Source organism: Rhipicephalus microplus, chromosome 2, assembly GCF_043290135.1.
Source record: "Rhipicephalus microplus isolate Deutch F79 chromosome 2, USDA_Rmic, whole genome shotgun sequence".
Taxonomy (NCBI): Eukaryota; Metazoa; Arthropoda; class Arachnida; order Ixodida; family Ixodidae; genus Rhipicephalus; species Rhipicephalus microplus.
In genome coordinates, this window is record NC_134701.1 from 227,246,735 (window position 1) to 227,267,258 (window position 20,524).

At 46.6% G+C, this 20,524-nt stretch overlaps 1 protein-coding gene across 1 annotated transcript in view; it reads left to right on the plus strand.

The window, feature by feature from the left end:
- Positions 1-20,524, plus strand: part of LOC142775406 (uncharacterized) — a 43,633-nt gene that overhangs the window by 15,213 nt on the left and 7,896 nt on the right. Inside the window, exons 2-8 of the mRNA XM_075876806.1 lie at positions 9,172-9,229; positions 9,315-9,403; positions 10,812-10,943; positions 13,244-13,369; positions 13,613-15,618; positions 18,802-18,926; positions 20,079-20,270. Coding sequence (XP_075732921.1) covers positions 9,172-9,229; positions 9,315-9,403; positions 10,812-10,943; positions 13,244-13,369; positions 13,613-15,618; positions 18,802-18,926; positions 20,079-20,261 — 2,719 coding nt within the window. The 3' untranslated portion in view covers positions 20,262-20,270. The remainder of the gene's footprint in view (positions 1-9,171; positions 9,230-9,314; positions 9,404-10,811; positions 10,944-13,243; positions 13,370-13,612; positions 15,619-18,801; positions 18,927-20,078; positions 20,271-20,524) is intronic.

Here is a 20,524-nt window from a genome sequence, read left to right on the forward strand (position 1 = left end):
TGACAATTAATCTGGCGTCCGCGACAGGACCTTTTGGTGCACAGTGTGTCCAAAGTAGTGAGAAAGAGCCTCGAGTTGTTGATAGTGCTATCGGAACTATTTTGTGTGTTGTTCAGTGTTCTCATTAACGAGTGCAGGGGAGTGTTCCGATAGACTGATTTAGGCAGATACTTTTTGCACGCGGCAAGGTTTTATTTGCGAGTTGCGAGACACAATGGACCTCGAAAAGTTAGTTGCGCTTGGTGAGAAGACGGGTCTTGCTGGCGCCGAACTACGGAAATGGGTAAGCCAGAAGGAGAAAGAGGCGGTGGAGAGAGAACAGTTGGCAGCTGAAAGGGCGAAGGAAGAAAGAGAGCAGCAATTGAAGTTGGAGCTGGAGAGAGAGAAGTTGGCAGCCGAAAGGGCGAGAGAGGAAAGAGAAGCGAGGGAGCGACAGCTGAAAGAAGAAAGAGAAGCGGAGGTGGCTGAAAGGGAACGGCAGCGGCAGCACGAGATGGAACTCGAGCGGCTCCGGTTGCAACAGCGAAGTGAAACTCCCGTCCAACCTAGAGTTGAAAGCAGCGAACGGGAAGATCATGGCTTCCGCTTGAACCCAAGCAAGCTGCTCGTGGCGTTTGATGAAAGGAAGGACGACCTTGACGCGTACCTTCACCGATTTGAGACGATTGCGAAGAGCCAGAATTGGCCGGAACATCAATGGGCAACTGCTTTGAGTACTTGCTTGAGTGGTGAAGCGCTCAGTGTGTACGGTAGGCTGACGCCGACCGATGCAGCCAACTATGCAAAGGTGAAAGCTGCTTTGCTGAAGCGATTTAGATTTACTGTAGAAGGTTTCCGGGACAGATTTCGGACAGGAAAGCCAGCTGATGGTGAGACGGCTACGCAGTATGCCGCCAGACTTTGCCGTTATTTCGACAGATGGATTGAACTTTCAGGGACAGCACAGGAGTACGATGAGCTTAGAGAGCTCCTAATTAGAGAGCAGTTTCTCACTAGTTGCCACCCAAGCCTGTCGCTGTACTTGAAAGAGAGGAAGGCTGAATCACTTGAAGGAATGCTTGAATTGGCTGATCAATTCTTGGAAGCGCAAGGTGGAACTAATTTGGCCAAGGTCAAGAAGGAGTGTCCCGATGATTCGAAGAAATTGGTTCCCGAAGAAAAGAAGCGTGCACCAGAGAGCATTCCGCGATGTTTTCTGTGCAACCGAGTGGGTCATCGAGCGAAAAACTGTCGAACTATCTTTACGAGCCCTACGGCAGTAAAATGTTTTAAGTGTGGTCAGACTGGGCACAAAGCAGACGCTTGTCAGAACGGAGTGAGTCAAACTCACCAGGTATCTTGTGTGCAAGTAGCCCCGAAATCTGATAATAATGCCGTCACCGATGGATTCGTAGAGTTGAAGAATGGGGAGAAAATTCCTATTGTGGGTGCTGTAATGTCAAAACAGCCACCCGGTCTTACGAAAGGAATGCCAACGCTGCCTGGAAAAGTTGCGGGCAAAAAGATTACGGTGTTAAGAGATACCGGCAGCTCCACTGTTATCGTGCGGAGAAACTTGGTACGGGAAAGTGAGTTAACCGGCAAAACGAAACCGGTTTGCTTAATTGACCGTACAGTTCGGATGCTTCCCGAAGCAGAGATTGAGGTTGAAACCCCATACTTCAGCGGGAAGGTTACGGCTCTATGTATGACGACCCCCCTGTACGACCTTGTCATCGGAAACATCGACGGGGCGCGAGGGCCGAATGATCCAGAACGTTTGGGGGAAGACCTTAAGATAGAGCCCTCGCCAACCCAACGACCGCGAGATACAGTGGAGGAGCAACCCGTGACGGATCCCACTCGAGCCCAAGGTGAAGCCGCGGTGCAAGGGACTATGAATGATAAGATGATCGTGTTGAACGAGTTCACGGGCCGGGCAACTGGACTTACGTCGGCACGACCTCAACCGACCGACAGTACAAAGGAGACGGAGTTGGCCAGCCAGGCCAAATGTCGGGACGTGAACAAGCGGGTGACAGGATCGGTTGAGTGTTATCACCCGTTAACAGTGTCAGAAGTGACAACGATGGCTGAGACGCTGCCTCAGATACCGTCGTTGGAAAAGGCTCGCCGAAAAAGAACAAGGAAAAACAAGAAGAGATCGAGCGAGCACCACAAGAAAGGACGCAAGCGAAATACACAGGATAAGTGCTGAAGTCGAATCAGAATATGTTTGGCAGTGTTGAGTGCCATATGTTGTGTTAATGTTGTGTTGTCCCGTGTCACAAGTGTCGAAGTGTCGGTGCTGTGGTGTGATGTATAGTGTTGTATAATTGTTGTAATGAGAGAACTTTGCACGTTTGTATTGTTTGGAATGAGTGATGAAGTGTTGTAGTCATGTACCTGTGGCTATATTTCATGTGTTGTGGAATTGAACTACAATGTAAGATTGTATTGAGCGATCTATTGCGAATGTGAAGTGTCATGAGCGACGGATGGTGTTACAGTCTGTGAGAGTGTGTGGTGACTGTTCGCGCTCGTTTGTGTGGTTTTGAATATTATAAGATAATATTCTTAAAGTGGGGGGCAGTGTCACAGAACGAGCGCTAAAAACGGGCGCGCCGCAAAATTCTTGCGATAACGCGCCCAGAGAGACGCGGCGAGGTCAACGAAAAAAAAAAGAAAAGCGAAAACAAGCATTCAAGGCTCCCCGGGCGCGCGACGCCTCTCCTCTCGGAAGCGTGGCTTCGCCGATGAACCTCCTCACCCCACAGCGGCGGCCGGGCAAGCGCTAGAAATTTCCAGAAGGAAAGGGGCGTGTATGCCGAGTTGAGTCATCTGTCGGGGACGGCCCCCGTACAGTCTCGCGCCTCTCCCCAACCTTCGCTGCGTATCGCGCCGACGAAATGACAAGAACTTTCTGGAATGTCGCGCGGAAGGTATTTAATCGAGCGGCCGAGACGAGAGAGCAGGAGAAGACGGAAGTTGCGCCAGAGTGCGAAGGGATCCCGCCGCCGTGTAGTCGGCGAAGGTTTGTCCGTAGGGACGAAGCAGGAGATGAAGAGGATTTCCACCTGAGGGGTGAAGGCCCGAGCTACAGGCAAGAGAGTGTGTTTACCGCTATCGAGCGAAGACGCGTGGCGACAGCTGCGTGTGTGAAGCCGACGTGTTCGGGCGAAGAAGTTTGAAGCTTGGAGAGTGGCCAATTGAAGGCGCGAGGTTTCCTGGAAGAGAAACTTCGAGGGCGCGGAACGACAACAACGCTGGACTTTGAGTGAGTGATTCTCGGAAGAGTATCACCCAGACTTTTGTTCCAAGAACTTTGGACTGGATAGGTTTCTATCTCTTTAGTCTTTAAGTGTCTTGGTTGTTCAATGCATGCGACTGCATTGTAGAGCGTATCGTTCGTTGTCTATGTCCGTTGTTTTGAGTGTGGCTGATTGTACTGTGTAGTACGTTGTTTGATTGGTGACGTATTGTATGTAACTATTGTGGAGTGTGCATACGTGTGTATTGTTTTGATCTGCCGATAATGAGAGTATAATTTTGTTTGTTTGTCAACTCTCGGCTCTGACTTGTTCTTTGGACCACAGCCGGCGTCCGCTGGCGCGCCAAAAAGGACCACTTCTAAATTGTCCACGCTTTCGTGGTGCGGTTCGGGGGGCCGATACTTCGACCCTTGGAATTAGCCCGGCGATTGCCTCCCTAATTAACGGGACCGGTGTGACAATTAATCTGGCGTCCGCGACAGGACCTTTTGGTGCACAGTGTGTCCAAAGTAGTGAGAAAGAGCCTCGAGTTGTTGATAGTGCTATCGGAACTATTTTGTGTGTTGTTCAGTGTTCTCATTAACGAGTGCAGGGGAGTGTTCCGATAGACTGATTTAGGCAGATACTTTTTGCACGCGGCAAGGTTTTATTTGCGAGTTGCGAGACACAATGGACCTCGAAAAGTTAGTTGCGCTTGGTGAGAAGACGGGTCTTGCTGGCGCCGAACTACGGAAATGGGTAAGCCAGAAGGAGAAAGAGGCGGTGGAGAGAGAACAGTTGGCAGCTGAAAGGGCGAAGGAAGAAAGAGAGCAGCAATTGAAGTTGGAGCTGGAGAGAGAGAAGTTGGCAGCCGAAAGGGCGAGAGAGGAAAGAGAAGCGAGGGAGCGACAGCTGAAAGAAGAAAGAGAAGCGGAGGTGGCTGAAAGGGAACGGCAGCGGCAGCACGAGATGGAACTCGAGCGGCTCCGGTTGCAACAGCGAAGTGAAACTCCCGTCCAACCTAGAGTTGAAAGCAGCGAACGGGAAGATCATGGCTTCCGCTTGAACCCAAGCAAGCTGCTCGTGGCGTTTGATGAAAGGAAGGACGACCTTGACGCGTACCTTCACCGATTTGAGACGATTGCGAAGAGCCAGAATTGGCCGGAACATCAATGGGCAACTGCTTTGAGTACTTGCTTGAGTGGTGAAGCGCTCAGTGTGTACGGTAGGCTGACGCCGACCGATGCAGCCAACTATGCAAAGGTGAAAGCTGCTTTGCTGAAGCGATTTAGATTTACTGTAGAAGGTTTCCGGGACAGATTTCGGACAGGAAAGCCAGCTGATGGTGAGACGGCTACGCAGTATGCCGCCAGACTTTGCCGTTATTTCGACAGATGGATTGAACTTTCAGGGACAGCACAGGAGTACGATGAGCTTAGAGAGCTCCTAATTAGAGAGCAGTTTCTCACTAGTTGCCACCCAAGCCTGTCGCTGTACTTGAAAGAGAGGAAGGCTGAATCACTTGAAGGAATGCTTGAATTGGCTGATCAATTCTTGGAAGCGCAAGGTGGAACTAATTTGGCCAAGGTCAAGAAGGAGTGTCCCGATGATTCGAAGAAATTGGTTCCCGAAGAAAAGAAGCGTGCACCAGAGAGCATTCCGCGATGTTTTCTGTGCAACCGAGTGGGTCATCGAGCGAAAAACTGTCGAACTATCTTTACGAGCCCTACGGCAGTAAAATGTTTTAAGTGTGGTCAGACTGGGCACAAAGCAGACGCTTGTCAGAACGGAGTGAGTCAAACTCACCAGGTATCTTGTGTGCAAGTAGCCCCGAAATCTGATAATAATGCCGTCACCGATGGATTCGTAGAGTTGAAGAATGGGGAGAAAATTCCTATTGTGGGTGCTGTAATGTCAAAACAGCCACCCGGTCTTACGAAAGGAATGCCAACGCTGCCTGGAAAAGTTGCGGGCAAAAAGATTACGGTGTTAAGAGATACCGGCAGCTCCACTGTTATCGTGCGGAGAAACTTGGTACGGGAAAGTGAGTTAACCGGCAAAACGAAACCGGTTTGCTTAATTGACCGTACAGTTCGGATGCTTCCCGAAGCAGAGATTGAGGTTGAAACCCCATACTTCAGCGGGAAGGTTACGGCTCTATGTATGACGACCCCCCTGTACGACCTTGTCATCGGAAACATCGACGGGGCGCGAGGGCCGAATGATCCAGAACGTTTGGGGGAAGACCTTAAGATAGAGCCCTCGCCAACCCAACGACCGCGAGATACAGTGGAGGAGCAACCCGTGACGGATCCCACTCGAGCCCAAGGTGAAGCCGCGGTGCAAGGGACTATGAATGATAAGATGATCGTGTTGAACGAGTTCACGGGCCGGGCAACTGGACTTACGTCGGCACGACCTCAACCGACCGACAGTACAAAGGAGACGGAGTTGGCCAGCCAGGCCAAATGTCGGGACGTGAACAAGCGGGTGACAGGATCGGTTGAGTGTTATCACCCGTTAACAGTGTCAGAAGTGACAACGATGGCTGAGACGCTGCCTCAGATACCGTCGTTGGAAAAGGCTCGCCGAAAAAGAACAAGGAAAAACAAGAAGAGATCGAGCGAGCACCACAAGAAAGGACGCAAGCGAAATACACAGGATAAGTGCTGAAGTCGAATCAGAATATGTTTGGCAGTGTTGAGTGCCATATGTTGTGTTAATGTTGTGTTGTCCCGTGTCACAAGTGTCGAAGTGTCGGTGCTGTGGTGTGATGTATAGTGTTGTATAATTGTTGTAATGAGAGAACTTTGCACGTTTGTATTGTTTGGAATGAGTGATGAAGTGTTGTAGTCATGTACCTGTGGCTATATTTCATGTGTTGTGGAATTGAACTACAATGTAAGATTGTATTGAGCGATCTATTGCGAATGTGAAGTGTCATGAGCGACGGATGGTGTTACAGTCTGTGAGAGTGTGTGGTGACTGTTCGCGCTCGTTTGTGTGGTTTTGAATATTATAAGATAATATTCTTAAAGTGGGGGGCAGTGTCACAGAACGAGCGCTAAAAACGGGCGCGCCGCAAAATTCTTGCGATAACGCGCCCAGAGAGACGCGGCGAGGTCAACGAAAAAAAAAAGAAAAGCGAAAACAAGCATTCAAGGCTCCCCGGGCGCGCGACGCCTCTCCTCTCGGAAGCGTGGCTTCGCCGATGAACCTCCTCACCCCACAGCGGCGGCCGGGCAAGCGCTAGAAATTTCCAGAAGGAAAGGGGCGTGTATGCCGAGTTGAGTCATCTGTCGGGGACGGCCCCCGTACAGTCTCGCGCCTCTCCCCAACCTTCGCTGCGTATCGCGCCGACGAAATGACAAGAACTTTCTGGAATGTCGCGCGGAAGGTATTTAATCGAGCGGCCGAGACGAGAGAGCAGGAGAAGACGGAAGTTGCGCCAGAGTGCGAAGGGATCCCGCCGCCGTGTAGTCGGCGAAGGTTTGTCCGTAGGGACGAAGCAGGAGATGAAGAGGATTTCCACCTGAGGGGTGAAGGCCCGAGCTACAGGCAAGAGAGTGTGTTTACCGCTATCGAGCGAAGACGCGTGGCGACAGCTGCGTGTGTGAAGCCGACGTGTTCGGGCGAAGAAGTTTGAAGCTTGGAGAGTGGCCAATTGAAGGCGCGAGGTTTCCTGGAAGAGAAACTTCGAGGGCGCGGAACGACAACAACGCTGGACTTTGAGTGAGTGATTCTCGGAAGAGTATCACCCAGACTTTTGTTCCAAGAACTTTGGACTGGATAGGTTTCTATCTCTTTAGTCTTTAAGTGTCTTGGTTGTTCAATGCATGCGACTGCATTGTAGAGCGTATCGTTCGTTGTCTATGTCCGTTGTTTTGAGTGTGGCTGATTGTACTGTGTAGTACGTTGTTTGATTGGTGACGTATTGTATGTAACTATTGTGGAGTGTGCATACGTGTGTATTGTTTTGATCTGCCGATAATGAGAGTATAATTTTGTTTGTTTGTCAACTCTCGGCTCTGACTTGTTCTTTGGACCACAGCCGGCGTCCGCTGGCGCGCCAAAAAGGACCACTTCTAAATTGTCCACGCTTTCGTGGTGCGGTTCGGGGGGCCGATACTTCGACCCTTGGAATTAGCCCGGCGATTGCCTCCCTAATTAACGGGACCGGTGTGACATATATTGATCTTGTAATTGTTCGACAGGGATGGAAGACTGTATTAGAGAAAACCGAGATAGAGGGCTGAGTATAAATGCAGCACTGAGCGCACAGATGGGCCTCTAGATTTTTCGGCGACGAACTTGCAATACAAATGAGGTTTTTTTTTCTTTAGATAGGAAGGAGACATGGGTCTCGAAGTGAATTCACGGTCCATGATCGCACCTAGAAACATATTGTTTGTTTTATCGGCAACAGATTGGCCATCTATGCACACTGAAGGACATCGCTTGCGTGTAAATTCCACTGTTACGCATTTTTCTGTGGAGATAGTTCAGCCTTGCTGGCGGAGGTATGCAGACTTCAAGATTGCAGCCTTCTGTATTCTGGTGCTCACTTGCGGCCTTGTACCACCGGACACCCAGATGAAAATATCATCAGCGTAAAGAGTTAGATTAGCCGTCTGTGGTGTTTTGGTATGCCCCACAAGAATCAAGTTGAAAAGAGTCGGGCTCAACCCAGCACCTTGTGGGACTCCACGACTGATAAAATTTGTAGTGGTAGACCTATCCTATGTTAGAACGTACATTGACCTTTCTATTGGATAGCTTCCAATTCACCGACGATTGAAGAAATGGCAAAGCGGTTGATATCAGCTATTACTTTCTATTGCCATACATGTAGAGAGGGAAAAAAGAATAAAAGAATACAAGCAATGATGCCACACCTCCGAAACGACAGGGACAAAGTAAAGACGACCGCATCTCTTCAACCACCCGTGCCCTCTAAATCTATATTGCCTCAAAGCTGGCACATAGCCAACTAGCCCAAACATCTGCACTCTTGATTGAAAGAATAGCGTGAAAATGAAGAAGGTGTGTGTAAAAAAAAAAACTTCGAGGGTGTGCAAACAGTAGAACCTTGCTCTCTATGATCCACAAAAACTCGAGCAATGCCTCGACCAATTTTAGTGGGACGGCTGATTAGGCTTGCATGGTGGACGTGGTGGTGGTAGCACCAGTAGTAGTATAGTAGTAGTGATCGCACTGCTAGTAGCAGTAGTGGTGGTGGTAACCGCAGGAGAAGTAATAAATTTTATTAGGTTAGGGAAAGGACAAATAAATCAAGGAGCGATGAATGGCTTCCTTATTCTTGGGCTACATTGACCTTGGCTGCCCTCTGGTCTTGCTGCAGAGACGTATTCTGCACCGGCAGGTGTGAGTTGGTGAGCTGTTTGTGTTAGGCTGAACAGTCAACTCTGTCCGTATTCTATAGCATACGTCCACAAAATAGGAAAAAAAACATTGGTCTGCCACCACACCACGGACATTTAACCTAATAAAAATGGGGATAGAAAGCACGGAGTTTCAAAAAGATGCGGTAAAGATCGAAAAGCTCACACGTATACACACATACGCAATAGTTATCGCTATACGGCGTCTCTCAATACCAATGCGTTGAATTAGGAGTTCCATTGCAAATTGAAGTGATTCACGCACTGAGTTAAAAATTTCACGCGATATCCAAAGCTTATTGGCTTTCAAACTTGCATTGGCTTGATAGTCCATTTTTTTATCTCATGATTGTGGCTAACAAACAAAAAAGAACAAGACCTCATTCAAGCTAATTGATCGTAAAAAAAACGGACTGAATATTTAAGGGAACAGAAGCACCGTAAAATAGAAATGTAGTAATGCTAAACTGCTGCCTTTAGTGCACTCCACGTCGTGCGTATACGATGGCGTTTAAATGAACTGCCTGTTTTGTTTACAGCTATCCAGACGTTGATCAGCTCGGAAGATTACACCAAGCGCGAAAGCGAAACGCCAAGGTAACGTATATCGACGAGAATATATTATATTACTGCTTTGTATCCACAACTTCTAATTCAAATTCAATTTCATGCAATTTTTCAGGCTCAAAATATGCCACAGAACACAAAGAAGAGCACAGGACTTCCTACATTAAACAAACTCAACCGGTTCGAAGCTCCAATTACTGTGTAGTGAGTACTTTTACCAGATTACAAATGCATATCGGTTTAACAACTTTACTCTTTCTCTGGGCCCCGCCGCGGTGGTCTAGTGGCTAAGGTACTCGGCTACTGACCCGCAGATCGCGGGATCGAATCCTGGCTGCGGCGGCTGCCTTTTCGATGGAGGCGGAAATGTTGTAGGCCTGTGTGCTCAGATTTGGGTGCACGTTAAAGAACCCCAGGTGGTCGAAATTTCCGGAACCCTCCACTATGGCATCTCTCATAATCATATGGTGGTTTTGGAACGTGAAACCCCACAAATCAATCAGAAAAAGATCTATTTCTCTGGAAGAAAGCGGGGGAAGGGGGGGGGGGTAAAGTTGAATGTGCGCTAACACTACGCCAATTAAGACATTGATATAAAGTGCAGTCAAAGCGGCAATGCACCTTTCTACCAGCAATTTAAGAGCATCCAACTCATTTCTTGCTTACTTTGATGCGACACGCTTTTGTGCACACCTCATCTCTCAATGCATGCTTTGGCACTAAACGGAAATAACTACCGAATTTGTCAACTGCACTGTCGTTATAATAGTGACTACGTTTGGCGTTGCCTTCTTCATGCATATACCTTCACGCAAGACCAGTAATCTCTATCTACTGTAAGATCACTGATGAGTGCCAATTCTTTTCAACAGTGACCCTGCCGTTATTGTTCTTTCAAGTGCGAATCCCTTTGGTGGGTCGGGCTGCCATGTGCTACTGTACGCAGCGTATGCTGTCGCATGCTGTGATTGTATGTAGTCATCGTCGTTTGGCATAACGCAGGCAAATACACATGTAGCACAGTCAGCTGCAGAACATTGAGCGCGCGCTCGCGCCACGAGGAACAATTCTTCTTCTTGCTATTCAAACGTGTCGATGAAGAGATTAAAGCATCTTTCTCTTACTCATCGAGCAACCTAATGTGATATTAAAGCAGTAAAAGCCGCACATAGCATACTGAGAGCGCGTGTGCACAAGAGAAGTCTTCTTTCTCATGTCCTTAGAACGCCTTGATAATGATATTAAGTGCGGGCATTAATGCTAAACTCGACAGCGCAAATCACGTATGAAAATTTAAAGAGGAGGCAAGTGAGAAATAGAAACAAAGAGAAAGAAAGAAGCTTGAAGAAAAATAAGTCGAACAAACAAAAAATCTAGGAGAGAGAACAACAAAAACAAAGAGAAGGAAAAAAAAACAAAAAAAAACGACGCGAAACATAGATGACCGCCGAGCTCTGCACTCTCTTCAGACTTTACACCACTAGAACGAAGTTGTCTTTTTTTTTTAGTGGTACAGATACACTTTTCTCGCTGAGACGTTGCTACATACGGAAGTTTATGCGAAGATAATTAATGTGTGTTCATATCTCTCATTTCTGTTTTTTTTTTTCAGTATTCACAAGAACGATTCACAACGAGAAGCCCCAATACGCTGCGTCCTTGTGGGCAGGGATCGTATCAGTATGATAAGAGTCCTGCAAGTAGTCGGGCAGCGAATGAAACTGGAAGCGAGCTACGTAAGAAAGTAAGCCTACGTGCATTCATCGCCGCGACATTTTAGACATTCATGTTCATTATTCTCCGGCCTTCTAAGGCCGAGGTTACGAAGCTCTTCTTTTCTGAAGGATGTTCAGTTGCTATTGGCCAACCGCCTTCGCTTTACTACACCCGCAACCACGATTGGGTGGCATAGTGCAGCCAAGAAGAGCTTTCGCCTTTGAAATTGATTATAACTAAGGCACGTACTCACTTAAAGCTCTTGATCTGGAATTCTTTATCAGCAATAATAACCGTGAATTTTGATGCCGGACATACTAACAGCGAATGCGGCGCGTGGCCAATGGCAAAATAAAGGGAATTCCTCCGAAGTTAACAAATAGCACACTTTAGTTTTGATCATTTGTGTTAAAGCTTTTGCAAGACCTCGTGATACGGTACAAATGGAATGTTAATTTTCTTACATTAAATTATTCTGCGCTTCTTTGCCATTAGCCGGCCAGTTGTACTAAGCAGTGCTGTGCTGTTATGCAAGTGACTACGGTACAATACTGGTGCTATGCGAGCAAACCCCGTAAGCCCGGCCACCATTTACAAATTATAGGAAAGGTGCAAAGACATGTCGCATATAAATTGACAGCGTTATTCACACAATCACGCAGTTGTGATAGCATAAATCACTCTAACACTGACGTATTACATAGGAGGATGAGTGCACAAGTACGCGATAGATTCCGCCTATTATTCAAGTCAAATTATGCCCCCCAAAATACATGCTCGCATTTTTCTTCCGGGCCTGGGTGACGGCATCACTCCGTTTCTCCATGCGAATGGCCATTTTGTTTGAAAGGGAGCGTGAGAGTGAAACAATATAATATTTACTGGCGTTTTTGTGCGGACTTGTTCATGTTGAGAGCTTTTATTGGTGCCGGAAACGCGCCTAAGTGATCGGTTTGAAAACGTTATACGTTGAGCGTATCATCTCAGTGACGCTCGACAAGCTGTATTTGTTATACGCATATGATGTAAGCAATACAATAATAGCAACCGAATTTCCGCCACTTCTCTTAGTCTAGGATATTATGCTCCTACAGTAGCGCTCCCCATGATAATGCAAAAATTACTTTGCACCCCAAGTTTCATAAGCATACACAGTTCTGGCACATGAGTTTATTGACCATTACAAAAGATAAGTTGCCACCGTAAACTTTGAGCTGTGTACTTGTCCTTAAATATAATAATTTTCCTTTATAAAACATTATAACCGAAAAGAAATTATGTTAAAGTTTTGATTTTAACGTTTCTTTATGTTAAAATTGTAACGAAATTCCTTCTGGAAGCGCCTTCGTACCATGCAGACGGAAAATGTTTAGCTTTGATCTAACATGACTGCGTTCTAACAGAAAACTTTCAGTTTTGTTTTACTGAAGAAGTTGTTCGGTGGTAAACAAACATATCGTGGTTTTGGTGCGTTAAACTCCAGATGTTATAATTGATGAGCACTGACATTTCTTCTTCATTGCACAAGATTGCAGACGAGAGTGCTAGTCATCGGTACGGGTGGTGTCGCTAAGTTCCCCTTTCTTTACTTCCTGACATGCATCCCATCTCAGTCGGGGATTGATGGTCGACAGGTAATCACGAATGTAAACCTTCCGCATCATTTGCGATCTAAGAGCGCATCAAATTAATCGTTAAACGTGCGCACGTCGTCTAATTGTTTAGCTTGATTGGTGAAATAGAAAACGTGATGTTCGTAACAAATAAAACTTTTTTTTTTAAGTGCGGCTTACGATAACAAAATCAACTGTGTCAAGTAAACAGCAGCCTGCATACTTGCCACACTTTGTCACGCAGATCTGCAGCAGCCATTAGATCTCACCTGTCGAGTCGCTGGAAGTAACGACTTCCAAGCTCAAACTAACTGCAGATGGAGCAAAAATAAATTAAAAAATAAACTTTTTCTTACTTTGCTTCTTTTGTTTCTTTTTTATGGATTAGTTTGATGTGCTCAGTAGATCAATCAGCGTAGAAATAGGCCGCAATAAAACCATGGAATAAAGTCGAAGCACTTTTATTTTTCCTGCACCAGATTTATTTTTGAAAATGCGAAGCACATGTCTACTGGACTTGATTGAAATTGAATGATTCACATCATTAACATCACGTTCATTAAACAATGAGGACAACGTAAATTGCCTTGAGAAGTATTATCATTATTTTTAAGAGCTTTACTCAGTCGCTTTTTTCGCTTGGCTTTGCTTTCTCACTTTCGAAAAACGCGCATTCGTGCTATATGTAACAAACGCTTCTCGTTACAATTTGCAGGTTATGTTTCCCAGAAGGTAATCCCGTGCTTGACGTGGAAGACTTAAAGCACGGCGGACATTACGTGGCTTTGCTACCTCACGAGTCATTCAAGAAGACTTCTTCCAAGATACCGAATAATTACATGTATGACCAGAACACACGGTTTTGTTGAAGGAATTTGTCGTTTCATCAGGCATATGCCCATGCTGTAACGATTAATGTGACCACATGCATGACCAACTACATTTTAATAATCTGAAAAATGCGAACTTTTCTTACGCATTACAAACTAACTGTGAATAAAGTTAAAGTACACTCAATTTTGTTTATCCAACGTCCCCCTGCTGAGTTTTGTTCATTTATGTTCTCTTTTTTTTCCGATTCCAGGCGGACATACGAAACATTAGCTCAAAACGCCACGGGAAATGCATCTCAAAGCGCCATTGCTGAAGCGGAGGACGAAAATGAAGATTCAGCCGCGGATGCTAGAGGCCACAGCCAAGAAACAGCGATAGCGATGAAGGAGGCATCCACATCAACCACGGAAGACAAGGAAACGACGACTACCATGTCGTTGTACAACAACCCGGAGCTGGAAAACAGCGCTATTCAAACGAGCAGCCTAGAGGAAGTGCGGACAGAAGAAGACCATCGGGACGTACTTCATCAAGACTCCTTAGAAGAAAGCACCGACCATCACGCAACCCAAAACAAGTCAACTGCCGAACCAGCCAACGAACAAAGTGACAGCAACGAAACACTAAATCACAGTCCTCAATCTCCAGAGCCCCTCGTGTCACCTCCAGAGAACCCAGGGCACGACGGTCCTGCACAGCCACCCGTAGCAGACGTGTCGGCGAGTGTTGTGGCCGACGCGGCATCTCCGGCGACAAAAGAAGCAGATTACGACGACCCATCCGAAATAGCGTACGCCACACCTGTGCAAGATGCCAAACGTTTGCAAGACTTAGAACAGCATCTGCATAGAATGTCCGGTAATAGTAATCACAAGTTAAAAACGAGTCCCGATAGGACAAGCAAGCCGGAGGAGAGCGACAACATCAGCTTGGCGTCGCTGAACAGTTTCTACGAGCACGAACAGCAGCTACTAAGGGCCGAGACTGAAGCATCGAAGGATTCGGAGGAGACAAGCGGTTCCCGCCATAGCGCCAAACTTGAACATCACGAAGCACCGAAGCAACACTCCAGTGCCACCGACAACGTCGTTAACAGAGAAACATCGACAGCCTACGCAATAGAAAAGAATGAAGAACTTTCCGGGGAGAAGGTTGCGGCCACCGAGTCTTCAGGTGCTCAACTGCAACATACAGCGTCACTAGAAGAACAGACCGGCAGTGTGCAAGGTAGCGCAAGCGTTGAGAGACCACGCCCGGCGGCTCGACGAAAGTCATCAGGTTCGATCAACGCAGTAGCAGGCTCCTTGCTCGGAAGCGAGCCGTACGTGACGCCAAATGACAGCCCCATGACGCAGCGGAGCGTTCGTGTCAGCGAAAGTCGAGCCTCTGTAAACAGCACGTCATCCCTTACGCGCAGGGATTCTTTGAGCGAAGGTGTCAGCCGCAGAGAGCGGCGGTCCTCACTTCACAGCGTGACTTCACTGGGCCTGATTCCAGCAGAAACCAACGGCCGAGCCATCGGTCTGTCTAAGCAATCTTCATTAGAAGAGGCACCGAGAAATAAAAATAGTTCCGAAAAGCGACCTTCGAAGGTGACCCGCACGTCGTCACAAGATCGTACACAAGGACCAGTAGCCGAGCAGTCGGCATTGAAGAACCCATCCGGCAGCATTTCACACACGTCAAGAAAACCGAACGACAACAAAGTTTCAACCCGCGCGAAGGCTTCCAAAAACAGCACAGAAAAGAAGCCTTCGGCTACCAAAGGCAAACGGCCTCCTGAGGAAGACAGCAATAACAAGGCTTGGTCGAGGTCGTCATCTGTAGAGTCCCTCAAGTCTAACAAGGACAGCGGGTACTCTCCTGCCTCTGAACGGTCCAAGGACAGCACCGAGGCACCTCAGAAACAAAAGGATGTCAAAGAACCAAGCAAGACACCACGAAACTCTTCCAAGCGCAGTGAGAATAAGCTGAGTTCACTATACTACGCGACTTCGCCACCTCATTCTCCCATAAGAACGTACGCATACCTTCTGCAGGAGAAAAACCCTACACCAAGCTACGACTACCGCGCACCAGAAAACGGACCAACAAATCAGATGGTTTACAGTGCTGCACCTCTGAGGTACTCGTCGGCAACTAAAAATCAATGGAAGCCAGACACGTACCCGATCCTCGAGGAGGAGGATGTCTTCTATGCAAAGACTTCCCGTGGAAAGAGCATGGATGCCTATAGGGAGATCAATTTGGATGAGGGTAAGTTTGTGTTTGAAAACTGCACTAAGTTGAAAAAAACACAGCTTTGCCGCAAAGGCGGAGCAATGAACGCGATAGCAACAAATTGGAAGGTCGCGCGCAAAATGGCAAGCAGATCGAAACGTGCCCCGCGTTTCTCACGCACAAATGACGCACGAAACGTACTCACCGGTACAGATGAACGCGAACAAGCGTCTCAGTTCCAGACACATCTTTTCAGACACAGCGATGTGGCTGAAAAGCGCGCCCTTTTCGCAAACAAAGGATGTGCAAGGATTGAAGTGACCTCTGTACGCCTCGTAACTACAACAGAATCGTTCCAACGCCAGCCAAGACGTATGATCCTTCCCACACGGAGATAAGGACGCGCAAGGGATCGTCCACTCCCTTTTCCTTGGGCCAAATTACGCGTGAGAGATGAGAGCCGCCACGTGCTCATTGCGCCACCTTGCTGATAATGCTGAAAACACGATAATCCCCCCCCCCTCGACATACCCGGCAACAGCGGTAAGTGGTAGATATAAATAGCTTGCCGTTTAAACGGACAAAGAGGTACCCCTCGGTGGTTCGTGTAGGCCCAGGCCAGAATGGAGGCATCACCTGTAGCGAAATCCTTTTTCTTTAAAAGACACACTGGGACCTTGCCGGTGAAAACATGGATGCAAGAAAAGGGCTCATTCGTTCTTTTCGGAGTTGATTGCCTTCTCTGCAAGAAGCTGGAAACAATCGAACATGTTTTCCTGGACTGCTGGGATGCAGTCTTTTTCTGGGATGTTCTCCAAAGGACTTTGAAAGAGGATCTGTCTCTTGATGCCTACGGCATCAGATTTCTACCAGTATCAAATGAAGAAGGAATACCTTTCGACCTAGTTATGTTACTGGGCCTGCTTGGTATATGGCAATCTAGAATGGCGGTGCGCCATGCTGATGTTAATGCAGGTCCGATTCGGCAATACTTCTTTCAATCTGTCTGTTCATTCGTGAAGAGGTGCCCGAATGGCTTCATCAAGTAGAAAGCCTCCTACAAATGCAGAAAATTTTATGTCTGTTAACCTTGACGATTTTTACCTATTTTCTTTTGTTCGTGTTTGTCCTTTGTTTGATGTACATTTGTTCGTTAATGTTGTATGTACACAGGCAATCAAGAAACAAAAGACGCCGAAGAAAAAAACTCAGTGGTTCAGGGGTTAACGCCTCGCATTCATATCGTGGAGGTCCCACGTTCGATCTCCGCGCACCGGAGTCTTTTTTTCTGAATTTTTTTCTTTCTTGCGTTTTGATGTATATGGATACGTATACATATGCGGTACATGACATCAACGCCGACTTCGAAATCCAGCCGAGAGTGTCCATATAATTGAATAAAAAAAAACAAAGTGCGAAGCTGCCTTAATTTTTTTTCACAACGAAAGTGTTTTGTGCCGGGTCCACCATAGACCACGGCTCCGGTGGCATAGTTCTGTCATGAAGTGACGTTGAAAAATATATTACGAGATTGCAAAAAAAAAACCAAAAGGCAAGCATTCGCTACGTGTAATCGAACCAGCAACCTCTCGAGTCCCAGCGCGCGGCGCTAACCACTACGCTACGAAGCGTACGTTGTCTAGAATGCTAACGGCAAGCCATTTATGTACACCATACACCATTTAGCAGCCCTCAAAGCTTCAAACCTTTAGCGCGTTTTCGTTATCAGTGGCGAGATGGCGCGACGGGCTCACGTGTTGATAGCGATCGAAAGATAATCGCATCCTCGAAGCGCCGCCTCCACGGAGTGTGGTCTCTCCTGCGTGTGCGCTGAGCAGCCGCGTTTACGAAAGGAGCTCGCAGTTGGCACGCAACGCAGAAAAATTGGTGACAGTTGTTCGCGCTTGTCCTGTGTATACTTGTGCGCTTGTTTCGAGCGTCTTTCTGTTTTAACAGCGCGTTTAAATGGACATTAGAGCCAAATAACAATTTACGACAGAGTGAAAGCTCAATGTATGACAATATTATCAACAACAGTGCCCTACTTGCCGAGAAATCAAGGTAAATGCACAACAACACAAGCGCGGCAGTAGGACATTTTCAAAATGATCCCGATGACATCAGACGGACCGCCTACAATTAATCACTAGTAATAGATCTAACTGCTCCAAATAAAGAACCTTCCGTGCATCAAGAGACGCAAGAAAATGCTGCTTGTTCATTACTGTTTGATTCATGGAAAAAAGAACCGCCGGACGTTACTATCAGCAATGGCGCGAGTGGTTCAAAAATGCAATTTTCGCGTGGTTACACGGGACAGGTGGCGCCATCTAGCCGGGCGCTGTTGAACCAAAAAACGCTGCAATTTCGAAGCCAATGGCGGGAATAGATCAATGGCCGTTGTAACTGCTGTGGCTCCCGCTGCTTCCGGACTGCTGCTACTAGCGCAGTAAAGCCCGACAACTTTGTGAACGGTAACAGTGATGTCAGTCGGTCCGATCGGTCCACTTCCTGAGGCGGGTAATTTGAAGTGCCCTAACCCGACGATGACCACTAAAACGTGATTTTATTTCAAAATAGGCCCTTCCTTGGCACAGAAGTAACCCTACGAGGTTTTTGGACCGCCATTTTAACAATCAACGCCGACTTAATAGTTTCCTGTAGTGTCCTTTCAATGTCGGGCTGCGACAGTTGTTAGTCCGCGCTCGTGCTGTGTATAATTTCGTGCGTGCTTTCTGCTTGACTCATGCGCTGCAAATTTCGAGCTGCTTGCCGTTCTTAACGTGACTTTGCGATTCGTTCTTGTTCCTGAAACAATGCACAATAAACGCTCAAATACCTTTGTAAAGGCACTTTTTACTTTTGTGTTATACCGATTCCTATATAGGGAGATCAGCCACATTTCTTTTTCTTTCCTTTTTTGTTTTGTCTCATCTTTCTGTAGCCGTTTTCTCACCTATCCGGGCTATTGTATTTCATGCGTGCTTTTTTTTTGGCGATTCACGCTATGTCGCGTGACAGACAAATGTGCAACGGCCCTGGCCCGAAATATTTCGACCAATTTCAGAGGGCCAATGGCCAATCTGGAGTAAAAAAGATTGAGACAGATTTTAGTTTAACTTAAAATGGCCTTGCTGCAGTGCCGATGCTTCCGAATGCCTGTAACGAATACATTGTAAATTGAACTGCAAGAATAAGCCTCATTTGTTCTTTCCCCAGACAATGGAGGCGTTTTCCGCGCGAGGCAGTTCTTTTCCGACGCTGGAGGTGCTGTTGAGATACAAGAAAGCATGGACACAAAAATTGACGTTCCCATCGACGATATGGAGGCCCTTGAAGTTGAGGTAAGTGTTCCTATAGCATAATGTACGTATTGCATATTTTTGCACACAGCACACATACATTGGCAATACTTATAAATATGAGTCCAGACAATAACAATAATAAAAAATAAACAGAACATTAAAACGATGTACAAAGCTTCTGTTATGCAATGTCAAGCTTAAGTGGTACACCAGACACTCTAGGTCTGTGCTCTGTAGTACTGCGTAGGCGGGACTTTTTATGTTCTGAAGCAAAAAGGCAAATTTTGTAATATGCCGCTGCAACCAACGCCAACTTTTGGCTGTTCTATAGTTTCTGGAATTCTTGCCTACTGGCTGGATACAGTAAAACCTTATTATAGCAAAGTATACGGAGAATGTATACTGCAGTTCATAAAGACCTGAAACACACTACCAATGGTAGTCATTAATTCTGTGAACTTCCCTAAAACACTGAAACAATATTTTTTTTCTTTCTTGCAGGCAGAGTAAATTACAGCTTTCTTAATATTGTACAAGGTTGTGAAATGTATACATATATAGTTACTGCTCTTCCTGTGCAATTACTGACACACGATATTGTTTTGTAATTAGGGAACATGTGGTCATATTTTTGTCGTTCTCATAGGGTACATATTTTTCAGGCTATCTATAGTCATATTTACTAACTGAAATATACTAGATTTTTGTACTTCCTAGCTTCTTGATCAATGGCACTGTATCTTTTTCATTGTATGTCTATGTAACCCGTATAGTTTGCTCTTAGGTACTCTAATGCATGTTGCTTGTTAATTTAATTGATTAATTGCTATTGATTAGATGAAACTATCTTGACTATTTTGTATATTAACAAAATTACCATCTTTCAAATTTTTTTTCCTGCTATGCTAGGATATCCCTATAGGTATTTTTTTTTCTCGGACATTCAACTAGGCTTTGGCTATAGGTACGACAAGTACATAGATAATGAAATGAACATTCTAGATTTTGAAAAAAGTTGAGGGGTTAGCATTTGTTACACCTATTACTTTATCACAATGACTGTTCAGCCTGATGGCTTACACCCATTGCCACAAAAGACAGTATTTTCTAGAGGCACTTGTACACTTGGCGACTATTGTTGAGGTGCTATTTCGTTCAAACAGTTGGCCACGTTTTTTGACTAACAAACAGGAGGAGTACCTGCCCCCCGAGCACATCCGCATTGATCGGACTGCGTCCGGAGGACCAGGCCATCGCATCGTCACCTTTCTGCCAAGTGCCGGGAGTGGGCGAAGCAGCTGTGCGACATCTTCGGATAAGAGGACAGTGACGAGGCACATCAGCAGGGACGACGTGCAGCGCATGGTCATCTGACACGACGAGGTTCGAAATAGTACACCATGTACATAGCAATAGCTGCAGTCGTGGACATCATTAGGGGATAGAACAGAGGAGCTCGCAATGTCGGGCTGCACTCTATATTGTCACGTTAAAGAGACAGGAGACGTTTTTAAGGCGTCCTCACAAAAGTCCGAAGAGCGGTCGGCTCAGCGCAGCCAAAAACAGAACAATGGCACGAGGGGAACTGCCACTTCGTCTGCCTCTTTTGCGCTGGCAGATCAAGCGCGCGGCACTGC